Source organism: Tiliqua scincoides, chromosome 2, assembly GCF_035046505.1.
Source record: "Tiliqua scincoides isolate rTilSci1 chromosome 2, rTilSci1.hap2, whole genome shotgun sequence".
In the NCBI taxonomy this organism is placed as follows: domain Eukaryota; kingdom Metazoa; phylum Chordata; class Lepidosauria; order Squamata; family Scincidae; genus Tiliqua; species Tiliqua scincoides.
This window is the reverse complement of record NC_089822.1, coordinates 207,017,802-207,031,454: the sequence shown is the minus strand read 5'-3', so window position 1 is coordinate 207,031,454 and position 13,653 is coordinate 207,017,802. Positions and strand designations below refer to the sequence as shown.

General features: G+C 44.3%; 1 protein-coding gene across 1 annotated transcript in view; it reads left to right on the top strand.

The window, feature by feature from the left end:
• LOC136641997 (semaphorin-3D-like) overlaps positions 1-13,653 on the top strand; it is a 56,099-nt gene that overhangs the window by 9,310 nt on the left and 33,136 nt on the right. The window contains exon 2 of the mRNA XM_066618156.1: positions 12,205-12,426. Within this exon, the coding sequence (XP_066474253.1) occupies positions 12,291-12,426 (136 nt within the window). The 5' untranslated portion in view covers positions 12,205-12,290. The remainder of the gene's footprint in view (positions 1-12,204; positions 12,427-13,653) is intronic.

Genomic DNA, 13,653 nt, shown 5'->3' with positions numbered 1-13,653 from the left:
ATTCTCCATGTGTTGCTGGAGATAGGTTTTCGAGAATATTAAAGGTAGTATAAAAGAAACATCACTATATCTAATGTATATGCCTATCCTATCATCAGTGGCATCACTAGGGAGGTGCAGACCGCGCAGGGTGAAGCACCCTGAGCGGGGTGACACAACTACTAGCAAAACTGTGAAGTCTTGGTATTTTTGAATAATACTGTCATGTTCTATACTATTTGATGTGTAATTTAATGCAGAATGCAAGAAAAAAAAATCCACATTTAAATATTTGTATTCTACTGAAAAGTTATGGACAAATAACTACAAAAGGAAAACACAACTGTAACAAAAAGTAGATTTTCTTCACTCAAAAATGACCAATGTGACTGATTGTTCCAAGAGCCTATGAGGTGTTGTTGTGACACAGCAGAGAACCAATAATGTGTGAGTATGAGTTAGCTCTTATTTCCTTGTATCAGTACCAGAACTCAGGCAGCCCAATCCGGAGTTGCCCAGCGTATGGACCTGCAGTGCCGAAAATGGCTGCCGCTGCATCTACTTTCGTCCCCTTCCTCCGGGTGAAGCAAGTAGCCCCGCAATGGAGCTACTCAGTTCTATGACAATCTGAGGGTTTAGAGTTTGCAGAATTTAGAGTTTGCATGTTGGGCAGACAGCCCAACATGGAGGCTCAGGATCCAGTGGAGCGAAGCCCTGCTCCCTCCCCGGCACGCCCCCTCCCTTCCCTGTTCCCACCTTTCCTCCACCTCCCCCTACCCTACCCTACCCCAGAACACCCCAGAACACCTCCTCCCCGCCTCTCCCCATGACCCCACCTACCTCTCCACTGCCTGGCAATCTGTGCGATCACCGAGCAAAGGAGCTCTGAAGCTCTGCCAGCACTAGGTGCTCCACCAGCACTAGGGCCCGCAAACATGCCTTACGGCATGCTTGCAACAGTATGCACTGGCGGTGAGGCAGCGCACACTGGTTAGGACTGGGCCCTTGTCCAGTTGTGTGAATGTCATCAAGTTGGCCACCAGGTTTTGTTTTTTGGGGGGGTTAGTGATTTGTGGAACGGCATGTACTGTTATGTAATAAATAAATAAATAAATAGTGAATGGGGGTTACACCAGTCCTAGTGATGCCACTGCATTTTAGGTTATGCATATGATACTGTAATTTATTCTGTATGGTCTGGTGTGGGAGGAGGTCCATCATGGGGGTGACACAATGAGCTCAAATCCTAATGATGCCTCTGCCTATCACTGTCTCCATTTGCTCTTTCTGTTGTCTCTGTGCCAGGTTTTGCAGGCCTTTGTAGAACTCTGCGAGCCCTTCTTGTCCGGAGTTGGCAATGGGACCAAAGAAATGTGTGTATTCCCCATGGGAAATAACACCTCTGTCATATCACCTTCACCTTAAAAAGAAACAGTAGTGTTGGCCTCCAGAATGAATGATGAGAGACAGTAAAAGATGGCTGGAAACGCATGCCTTGCAGTCCAAGCAGAGATCAGACCCTGTTTGGTTCAGCTTTATATATGGTCCTCCAGGTCCGACTTAAAATCTGGCAAAGTGAATGACAAGAGCATTCTCATTGTGGTTACACATATCAGATGTTGTCAGGAATTTGAATTGTTGTGCTAAATGTCAAACCATATGTTGGACAGGTGAAGGGTCTCAGTTTCATCCCATACAAAGGAATCCCTCTGTAAAGGGTACTGAAGAATGCATGCCTTTCAAAGACGGTGATGCTTTTGATGCATTGCTCAGTCTTTAGCCACATGCATTGGCCTTCTGTCCTTCCCTTTGGGGTTATCAGTGCACTCTGCTTGTATTAATAAAACTGAGCTTCTCAATGCCACTCTGAATTGGATTGGCTGAATGGCATATATAACCACTGACTCTCCAGGCAACTTTCCAAACAATTTATTATCCAAGGTAACTGGCCAAAGAACTTGTGTTCATTTAAAAGAAATAATGCATCTTTGAACTGATTCAGAAGCCCTCTGCCTCTAGTACTGTGTTGGCCTCAGTCTCTACTGTTGACAGCATTACAACCCTCCAATAAGCCTGATATGGGCCTCTAGTGGATGATCCACTACTGGGGGGATGTTTCTATCCATTATGATCCATGGATAACATTCATGCTTACCAACTTTGGGAGGGGGTAGAGTTTCTGTACTCTGAACAACTGCTTAGCATCTACTAACAGATATTATCAGTTAGCCCCTAATGAACAGGTCTGTTAAAGAAACAAGCTTCTCACAGTAAGTCTCACTCAGCTACACAAAAAGACTGCCACATGTATTTGTGTTTCTGCCTTCACCACCCCATAGTTCCCACAATGGGTGAGGTGCTAAAGGAGTATTCTCTGAATGCAATCCATATACCCAGTCTGGCATACAAGGAAAGGGCCCCTAAGACATCAGCTTATCTATTGCCCCCAAAGAAATGAAAAGAGACAAATTCCTTGCCTTCTCGAGGCCCCTTTCGTCTACTCAGATGAGTAGACGAAAGGGGCCTCGAGAAGGCAAGGAATTTGTCTCTTTTCATTTCTGCCATCTCATTTAGAGAAAAGTGACAGCTGCTGCTTCTTGACTCAGCAGCTGCCATATCCTTCTCTTTTCACCATATTGAGGGGAGAAAAACTCAACACAGTGTAAGGGCTGTCAGAGGTCTCTGTTGTATTCCAGAGCAGCGAAACCTCCTTGGATACAATGATAGGCGCTTCTTCTCTGATGGCATGGTAGTGCAGCTTCCACACAGTAGACAGTAGACCCTACTGTCACCCTACAGTGCCTCTTACTTTTGTGACTCTGATCTCACTACAAAGGCCAATCAAATGGGTGGGTGATGTGCATGTAGCAACACAGCCATCTGGATAAATGCTGACAGGCACAAATGAACAAGGCATATCAATGCTGATGTAGCTTGAGGGGGCGGGGCACTAAGTTTTGCAGGGAGCCTCCCTGCAGCATGCCTCCCCTTCCCCTTGGGAGCCATTCGCCTCTGTTTAGCCTCACCACAGCGTGCAAGTGGCTCCTCCTCTCCCCTCTGGAGCCATTTGGGGGGGGAACAGAGGCAAATGGCTCCCAAGGGGAGGGGCAGCTTGCATGCTGCGGGGAGGCTCCCTGCAAAACCTAGTGCCCCACCCCCCTCTAGCTATGCCAGTGCCTATCGATGTGGTTCTGTGTAAACCTATATAATTTCTGCTGCATGGGTAGCACCTCAGAACATTTTACCCTTTCCAGCCCCCAAGGAACATACTGCTTTTCAGCTCTGCTATAGCACTGAAGGCTTGATTGACTGCAGTCTAACCCAGCCAGAAACCCAGGCTAATTCCATAATTGCATAAGAAAAAGCTAGTATTAGGTATACACTTAGAATGGGCCACAGTGTAGGCTTAGCTAGAGAAAAGTCAGTTCATAAACTTAAGTGAAGACTTAGTTAAAAATTCACTCTTACACTAGACCAGGAGTGCTCAAACTTTCAACTTTAGGGATTCTGGACCTTTAACAAGTGTATAGAAGAGAGAATTTCAGCAGGTGCAGCTTGTCATCTGTGGGATGACAAGTTGCACCTGCTGCAATTCTCTCTTCTATACACTTGTTAAATGTCCAGCATCCCTAAAGTTGAAAGTTTGAGCACCCCTGCACTAGACCTATAACCTATAGGTTCAGAAAAATAATTGCAGGCAGACTAACACTTTCATTCCCTGGTGGCTAAAACTGCCTGAGGGCCCAATCCTATCCAACTTTCCAGCACTGGTGCAGCTGCAATGCAGCCCCAAGGTAAGGGAATAAATGTTCCAATTCCTTGAGGAGGCCTCTGTGACTGCCTCATCACCACAGGATGCAGTTCATGCCCCATTGGTATGGCTGCACCAGCACTGGAAAACTGGATAGGATTGGGCCCTTAATCTCCCCTGTGATTGTCACCCATTGTCCATTCTCCTGAGAAAATCACCTTTCCCAGGGAGTGATATTCCCCTAATCTCCATTAAATTACTACCTAGTGTAGTCTGCTGCAGCCCAGAAGCTGAATCACATCCCTTTCCTTTAAACAAGGCCCTCCTATTCTAAGAGGAAATTGGAAGGAGCTAGCCAGCAGTGGCATAGCGATGGGCAGCACTACCTGGGGCAGTGACATCATGACATCACACTGCATCATGACGTCAAGTGATGCCATGACGCCATTTCCGGGTTTAGAGGAAGGCTGCAGTAGCTTCATAAGAACATAAGAACAACCCCACTGGATCAGGCCATAGGCCCATCTAGTCCAGCTTCCTGTATCTCACAGCAGCCCACCAAATGCCCCAGGGAGCACACCAGGTAACAAGAGACCTCATCCTGGTGCCCTCCCTTGCATCTGGCATTCTGACATAACCCATTTCTAAAATCAGGAGGTTGTACATACACATCATGGCTTGTAACCTGTAATGGATTTTTCTTCCAGAAACTTGTCCAATCCCCAAAGGCATCCAGGCCAAATGCCATCACCACATCCTGTGGCAAAGAGTTCCACAGACCAACCACACGCTGCGTAAAGAAATATTTTCTTTTGTCTGTTCTAACTCTCCCAACACTCAATTTTAGTGGATGTCCCCTGGTTCTGGTGTTATGTGAGAGTGTAAACAGCATTTCTCTATCCACTTTATCCTTCCCATGCATAATTTTGTTTGTCTCAATCATGTCCCCCCTCAGGTGTCTCTTTTCTAGGCTGAAAAGGCCCAAACACCGTAGCCTTTACTCATAAGGAAGGTGCCCTAGCCCAGTAATCATCTTAGTCGCTCTCTTTTGCACCTCCTCCATTTCCACTATGTCCTTTTTGAGATGTGGCGACCAGAACTGGACACAATACTCCAGGTGTGGCCTTACCATCGATTTGTACAACGGCAATATAATAATAGCCGTTTTGTTCTCAATACCTTTTCTAATGATCCCAAGCATAGAATTGGCCTCCTTTACTGCTGCCGCACACTGGGTCGACACTTTCATCGACTTGTCCACCACCACTCCAAGATCTCTCTCCTGATCTGTCACAGACAGCTCAGAACCCATCAGCCTATATGTGAAGTTTTCGCAATGTGACTGCCACCCCTGTTCCTTCTCAAGCAGGTTTCCAACCAACTTTCTGGCTCCAGGGCAGTGCAAGCCCCAGGAATGCCCCTGCAGGAGGCCAGGGCACAAGCACTCCCCCAGGGACAGCACAATGTATTCTGTTGTCATGTGCCCATTCACCCCTTGCCTCTTCACCTTGCTCTTTCTTTTGCACAAAACCAGAAAAGCAAAACATGATGGGAGCTCTGAGTGTGTCCTATACTTCCTGTTTCAATTAAGGGGACCACATGAGGAAGGAGTGTGCATAGGGAATGAATTGTTGCCTTCCACACAATTTTGGGAGGCATTGGGAGAAGCAATCTACTTTCCTACTCAGTCATTTCACTTCCGTTTTGCATAGTCCAGAAAGTGCACTTCCTGATTTGTTCAAAGGGACCACGTGAAGAAGTGGTAGGGTTAGTGGACAGGGAAGCTGATCAATGCAGCTCCAGCATTTTGATACAAGCTGTATCACTCATTTCATGGATGAGCCAGCCATGCATTCCGCCCTCCTCAAAATAAAGCTGTTTAGCGGAGTTCAGATGTTGATTTGTGTGTAGATATCTTTTCCAGGCATAGCCTGAACACATCTGTTGTGGGGTGGCTGAAAAGCATGCATTCTTCCTGAAGGCTCAGTTCGTGCCTGGATAGCGAGCAAGTGTGAGACAGCTGTCATTCAAGCCTGTATCTGTTTCTGGTTTTTTACATATCTTTTTATTTTTGGCTTCTCCCTCCCCATCAGTTATATTTGCTAGCAATTCACTACTGTACCTCTGATATCCTATTTTAAGGTTTATACTTAACCTGCTGTAGTGTAATATTTTATTACCAAGGGAAGATTCAGCTGTTGTTTCAAGCATGCCACGGAGAGCAATAAAAGCTCTCTGAAATAGTGTGATGAGATAGAAGTTTGATTTGATTTGATTGTTTGATTGTTTGATTGATTGATTGATTGAAAAGAGACAGTACAGAAACTCAGGAACACAGAGTAACTGGAGATGATGATCTTGGGAGAAATGGGTAGAACACCCTTTGACAAAAGCAACATCTTCTATTCATGCTCCCTCAGTGCAAGGGTATGTGAGATAGCTGCTTCTTTCTTCTCAATATAGGAGCAAAGCAAAGCTGAGCAGCTGTAGGTTAATCTCCCTGGAAAAGATCGTAGAAACTCTACAGAAACACAGTACTTTTACTGCTGAAAATATGAGAGTAAAATACTTTGTTGGAAAAAGATGGACACAAGTGGTTTCTCTGGGATTTACCAGTCTCTGAATCCTTTTAACCTGCCTATTTTATTTCTGAAACATCCAGATAGTTCCTTTCAAAAGTACAGTCAGAAAACATCTTGTGTATGATTGACTTGCACCAATTCAAGTGCACCAATATGCACTCTCCCCCCCCAAAAAGTCAGAGAAAAGCAACAATCATTTTCTGCCTATCATTCAACGTACTCTGTTTATGCCCCCAGAGTGAGCCTGAAATGAGAGAATGAAGCTGCTATTCCCTCAGTTGATGTACATCTCTCTTACTGTACTTTTAGTTCTTAAAGAGAGTGTGTGTATTTGTTAGATTTAAAAGTTTCAACTGTACGCAATTTTGGCTTTATACTCCAGAACGTAACCCTTACATAAAGACGTGGGCCAACTGGATCACACAGAACAGAAAGTCTGTGTATATCCTTGGCCTAAATGTCCTGGGATTGGCTCTGGTCCAAGGCATCTGCAAGTGGAAGTCCTCTAATAGCCCAAATAAATATTTGGTTTGTGGTTTAAATATTATTCAAGATCACGTCACTGTCATGGTTGTGGAACACCAACCTGATCCAGTGGATGCATTTTCAGCAAATAGATGAGACATCAGAATAATACTCCCAGGGGCTCCTTTTCCTCATTTAAAGGTTTCTTTCTTTCTTGCAAAGCTAAGCAAGTATACGTTTTACATTTTGTATATGTATTGTGCTCATTGTTATCTGCACGGGCTGCTTCCTGAGCAGCATCCTGGAGTCACTGACTTCATTCTTGATTTTCAAGCTTTAACTCATCATGTTGCCGGCCTCCAAACTGTCATTACAAAAGTCATGAAGGAAACAAGAACTAAAAAGAGGTGCAAGACGCATACCAGAATCTACTGTGGCCAAAGAGAACTCAGTCTTGCTGGTTGGTAGATTACAATCTCATGCTGGCTGTTCATGAAACCTGAGATCCATCACTTAACCACAAGTCGTTCTATTGCAATTGAGCCAAACAGTCCAGTTCAAATAAATTGGCTCTGCATGACAAGTCTTGACGCTTGTATTAAGGCTGCATTTGGCTACTGCTGTGATCAAAAATCCAGGAACAAAATGAAGATTATTAGTACATTGGTGGGCCAGTCTAGAATGTATTGCAGATTGAAATCTAATCGAAGTGTTATTACATCTGAAAAATGCCAGTTGGATCAGGACAAAAGAGCTTTTGGCTAAGAGGGAGAGTGAGCTCTTCCTTTTTATTACAGAACACGTACTTACAGCTCAATTTTAACTACCTTTCCAGCGCGAATGTAGCCACAATGCAGCCCCAAGGAAAAGGAATATTTGTTCCCTTATCTTGAAGAGGCCTCTGTGACTGCCCTCCCCCACTGCAGGATATAGTGTGCACCCCATTGGCATGGCTGGATTAGTAATGGAAAGTTAGTTAGGGCTGGGCTATTAAGCAATTTAGGGATGGGGCATCGTGCAGAGAAGGTTTGAATTGAAGAGCCGGGGATTTAATAACAAAGGGCCATCAGATCAGGATTGAGGGCACTGGGTGTGGGGGGAGGGGAGGGTGCATTTCCCATTGCTGCTGCCTCATTGGGGCAGGAAGTGTGGGCTATTTACTTAATTGGAATCAGGCAGAGGTTTGCCGCCTTCTGAAGAAATTCTCCCTAGATCCTATCATTTTGCACAACTTCTGACTAGTTTCAAGTATACCATTTTTGGGCAAAGTGATTGAGCTGGTCTTAGCTCTAGTGGGTCTTGGAGGAAGGGAATTAGCTGGATCCATTTCAATCTGGCTTCAGGCTAGGGTTCAGGATGGAGAACGGCCATGGTTGCTTTGGTTGATGAAATAAAGCGGGGACTGTACAGGGTGAGTACATCCGTGTTAGTTCTGCTGGATCTCTCAGCAGCTCTTGACACCATTAATGATGGTGTCCTTCTGGGTCCATTGGCTGGGTTGGGGCTTGGAGGCACCATCTTGGGATGGTTCTGCTCCTTTCTGGATGACAGATCCCAGAAGGTGGTGCTGGGTAATGTTTGTTCAGCATCCTGGCATTCCATGTGTGGAGTGACATAAGGTTCAATTCTATCCCTCATGCTATTTGACATCTATTCAATATGAAGCCATTAGGAGAGGTCATCTGGGAATTAGTGATAGGGAGTCATCAACAGGCTAATGATAGAGGATGGGCAGAAAAGAAATGTTAATGCTTATTGTGTGAGGAATTGCCTTAATTTTAAGATAATATTCTTTTTTCCAGAACATGCTAGGCACATAGACCATAACCCAGCAATTTTCAGCTTTTTTCATCTCCCAGCACACTGACAAGGCAATAAAATTGTCAAGGCACACTATCAGTTTTTAACTATTGACAAGGCACACTATGCTGTTAGTAGGGGAATCAAATCCTCCAATTGCCCTACTAATAAATGACCCTCCCCAAGCTCCTGTGGCACACCTGTGGACCATCCATGGCACAGTAGTTAACAATTGCTGCCATACTCATTACATCATTCATCAATCGCAGCTCTTCCAAGACATGTTACGAAGTAGCACAAAGGCATCAGTCTCAAATTTTTCAAATATGCTGGAAGAATGACAGCACGTGAGCTGAGCCACCCTGCGTGTGTGTGTGTGTGTGTGTTCAGCAAGTGTGTACAAGTTGGCCTCCACCAATAGAGGCAGTTGATCCCTACTGCCAAGGTTGCTCTATCCTGCCTTGTTTAGACTGAGATCTTTGCCTCTCTTGTTTTCTGCCTGTGTGTAACAAGGGCTGTAGTTCTTTTTTTGTCCCAGTAAAGTTCTCATCAAAAATCAATTGACAGCAAATTGACTTTGCTGTGTAGGTAGCTGCTTTAATTCTTCAGTTCTACTAACAAGTATAACTTAACAATTGCTAGAGCACAGCTAGGTCAGCTATGAGCAAAAAAGAAAGGGGGTGCGATAATAAGAATATCAAGACTGACAACAGGAATCCTAAGCTATCTGGATTTCAGGCTCACAAGTAGGCAAAAGCTTATATCTGTTTTGCCTGGTTTGGGGCTTTGTCGTTTTGATAAGTAACTCTTAAAATGTATCCTCTGATCCATCCCAGCCATTTCACCCAAATGCTGACTCCTTTCAAACTGCTATCACCAGGACACTTGGAAGAGCCTCTCCCACCCCCAGCTGGAGTCAGGTTTAACTTGCAGATCAAAATCACAGTCACTTGAACTAGCACCTCTCCTGAGTCTGCAAAACATAGTCTGGACAGCAGATTGTTTAAACTGCTCTGTTATGTTTAGTTTATGCTTAGGTCCCTCACCTACACAGACTGTTTCCATCCATTAAACACTTGCTCTCCCACTCTGTTATACATAAACTCTGCTTGATAAGCATTTGTTGCAAAGAACCAGGGGACATCCACTAAAACTGAGTGTTGGAAGAGTTAGGACAGACAAAAGAAAATGTTTCTTTACTCAGTGTGTGGTTGGTCTGTGGAACTCCTTGCCACAGGATGTGGTGATCGCATCTGGCCTGGATGCCTTTAAAAGGGGATTGAACAGGTTTCTGGAGGAAAAATCCATTACGGGTTACAAGCCATTATGTGTATGTGCAACCTCCTGATTTTAGAAATGGGCTATGTCAGAAGGCCAGATGCAAGGGAGGGCACCAGGATGCAGGTCTCTTGTTATCTGGTGTGCTCCCTGGGACATTTGGTGGGCCACTGTGAGATACAGGAAGCTGGACTAGATGGGCCTATGGCCTGATCCAGTGGGGCTGTTCTTATGTTCTTATTATGTAAGGTTTTTAGGAGCAGAGACACTACAAGTATAGGAATATTTCTTCAGAAACTAATACAATTAACAGTTATCTTACAAAATTACCATATCTGAAGAACTTATACATTTAAATTGTGGTTTAAGTTTTCTTTTTTACTTTGTAGATAGTTTTCACCATTTTACTTTTCCTAAAATTAATTTTGGTATGGGGAAAATGACCAAAGAATTAACTTGTTGGGTGTTCATTTCTACTTGGCAGAAATAATCTTGAGCACTGAAACATTTTCCGAATTTGATAAGAACTCTGGGGTTTTTTCCCCCCTTCTCCCTTGGGAGAAAGTCATTAAAAGAGAACAAAGGGAAGATATTGACACATTTCATTGGGCATCTTCCTGTGTCCTAAAGATTCATGCTCATATATGCCAGGGTGACAGAAACAATGGAGGACACAGTGGCTATGCCTTTAACCACTGTATAGAAGAGGGCATTTTTGCAGGTGCAGCTCAACGTGAAAGGGTTTAAAAAGTGGCACCTGCCAAAATTCCCTATTCTACACAATGGTTAAAGGTACAGGCACACTGTCCTCCATTGTAGCTGGTCATCCTGATATATGCAATTACATGTTTATATCAAATTATACACCAACCAATCATTATATCCTTCAACAGTACGCAAGGCCTGGAGGCACCATGTTTGTACCTGTGCTTCCTGTTTCCTCTTTCCCTTTCACAGTAACTCCTTGTTTATGCTGGAGCTTCTTTTCTGGCACAGACTGAGAGCCAAAGGGCACAATCCTAACCAACTTTCCAGCACTGACCTAGCCACAATGCAGCCCCAAAGTAAGATAATAAACATGCCTTTACCTTGAGGAGGCCCCCCTTGAATGCCTCCCCACTGAGGGACGCCATTGCACACTACATTGGTACAGCTATGTCAGTGCTGGAAAGTTGGTAAGGATTGTGCCCAAAATCTACTTTTACTCAGAGTAATCCAACATCAGCTCAATAGGGAGAAAAATGTCAAAGTGAATTTCGTTCCTTTCTGCCTCTGACAACCATCTTACTTTATAGAACCGTAAGGCTGCAAGCTTGTGAACATGTAACTTAGAAATTAAATGGAATTCAATGAGACTTTAAGGTCTAACTAGATGTGATGATAGTGGACCCATGTCTTAAAATTTATGTCACCACTGAACAGATTAAAATGTAGGGAGGTGCCTTCTTCCCTAATCACTTTCTTACAGCTAGATTCTGACACTTCCCCACTGTAAGTTGCCTACCTTACTTGCTCAGCCAGCCATGTTGTTCAAACATGCGTTGTACCATTCTCACATCTAGTTGTTACTTCCAAATAGACAGGGATGTTTCTCTTCCTACTTTGGTGAGTCTTAAGAGAGTAATTCTACTACCACCATATGAAGGCCTGAAACATAAAGGTGGTCTCAGGGGCCAGCAGTGGACTCTTTGTTACTGCCCAACCATGTCAACTTCTAATGCCAGGGTGAAATATGCATGGGATGAGTTGCAAAGTAGAAGTGACATAAATCCTCTAGTTCCAGTGGTTCCCAAACTGTGCACCACAGCACCCAAGGGCGCCACAGTGAACCCACAGGGGCACAACAGAATGTCTTCAGAGATCTTACCTCTCCTGGGCACCACCATCTTGAAATGTCAGGGCTCCATGACCACAGGGTGGCATGATGTCTTGAATTGTGAGCTGCCCTGAGCATTTGCTCCAGCATAGGAAAGGCGGGATATAAATTTAATCATCATCATCCACCATGATGACAGGAACTTCTGTAGTGGTAGGTCTCAGCCTATCAAGACTGAACCTGGGCTGAAAAAGGATGACAGGTTGCAGGAAGCAAAACTTAAATATATAGACCTCATATCCAGTAGAAGGACAAACCTCTATTTGTCCATGCTCAAAGAACTGGAGTGGTAGTTTAACTCTGAGTGTCCCACTCTTCAAATGAGCTAGCTGCCATCATAGTTGTAAATTGGAAATAGCCTGATCCAGCCAGCAAGCTCAATGAATGGAAACAGGACAAAGGTTCCTTTAACTAATTCTAGCAAATAGAATATGTATATGGCTAATAAAGGTTCTACTCCATTTGTCTTTTAGGTGACAGGTGAACATCTCTGAGAAGAAGATGCACCTATGAATAAAGCTTTCTAGTGAAGGCAGGACCTGCTGGCTGCAGAGAGGGAATGATCAGCTTGATGTTCTTCAGATGCTGCTGCTTTACCACTAACAACATTGTGGTGGCTTGGCTTGTTCTGCTGACTGTAGAGAGCTGCACTTCCTGGAAGCAGGGAGTCCCCCGCCTGCGCCTCTCCTATAAAGGTGGGACTTGTCATATTCTGACCAAATCCCAGAATAGCACATCTAATCAACATTAGACGTGGAATGAAAAGGAAAGCAAGACAGATGACAGGCTGCTTACCTGATCTAGAGGTTTTCTCTGTACACTGTCCCTTTGTCACATTCCTTAAGCTCAAGTCCCCTTGACCCCTGCTGTCAGTTAAGCCTCTTACACTACTTCAGGTATTTTCAAGTATACATTTGTCCACAAAGGCTGAACTGTTCATCTAAGTATGTTGCTCTCTTTTGTTAAGTCTTAACCTTGACTGACTAGCAGCTGAACTCTTCAGACTTTCAGGTAAGGACAATAGAGAAAAATATTAATAATTTTTTAAAAAACCAACCCTGGAATACTAGATGCTGGAAGCAAAAGCAGGATGAGTGAAGGTACCAAGAAAAGGAACCTTCTTTTAAACCCCTTTCAGCACTTGGAAAGAAAAATAATCATTTGCCTTTGACCACAGATGATGGTTTTGAGGGTGTCATACTGGAAGGCAAGCATGGATCTGGCACAGAACAGAAGGAGAAGAGAGTCTGCAGGCAAGTTCATCACTGTGGCCAGACATCTCTAATGTCTTTTGCTAAGTTTAGAGACATCGCCAGAAGTGATAACAGCCCATAAAAATGAGACTAATTGATCTGACTTGCTTCAAAAAGCAAGTAGCAGAGAACATTTGGCAGACAAGAACAAAGGAGGAGGAGGAGGAGGAGGAGGCTCTGCTTCAGTGACTATGTGAGGACTAGCTATGCTAAAGACTCTTAGTGGTCTCAACCCAAAGGAAGTTCCCAGCCTGAGGAGGACTAAGGGGCAAGGCAGACAATGGCAGGAGGTGTGACTCACTGATATCAAGCCAAGTTCAAGGGCACAAGGGATGACTGGTTTACGTTAGGGAAGCCCACAGAGACACCCTCCACCCTGGGAATAGAATAGGAGAGAGAAAGAAACAGATGGGCCTCCTTCCAGGAAATGATAAAATGCAAGGCAGGGAGTGCAAAGGAAAGATGTGCTTGAGAGACTAAGGCCAAGAACAATAGGGCACCACAGCAACAACACAATTGCTTCTTCCATAGTCTTTGTCAGGGGGAAGCATCAGAGATGTGGGATGCTCGTTCAGAGATTCACATACCCAGGCAGAAGAACAAAGGGGGATGCTGTCTCTGTGTTCTGAAAGATAGCAGTTCTTGGCCAGGAAAATATCAGCCCATCAC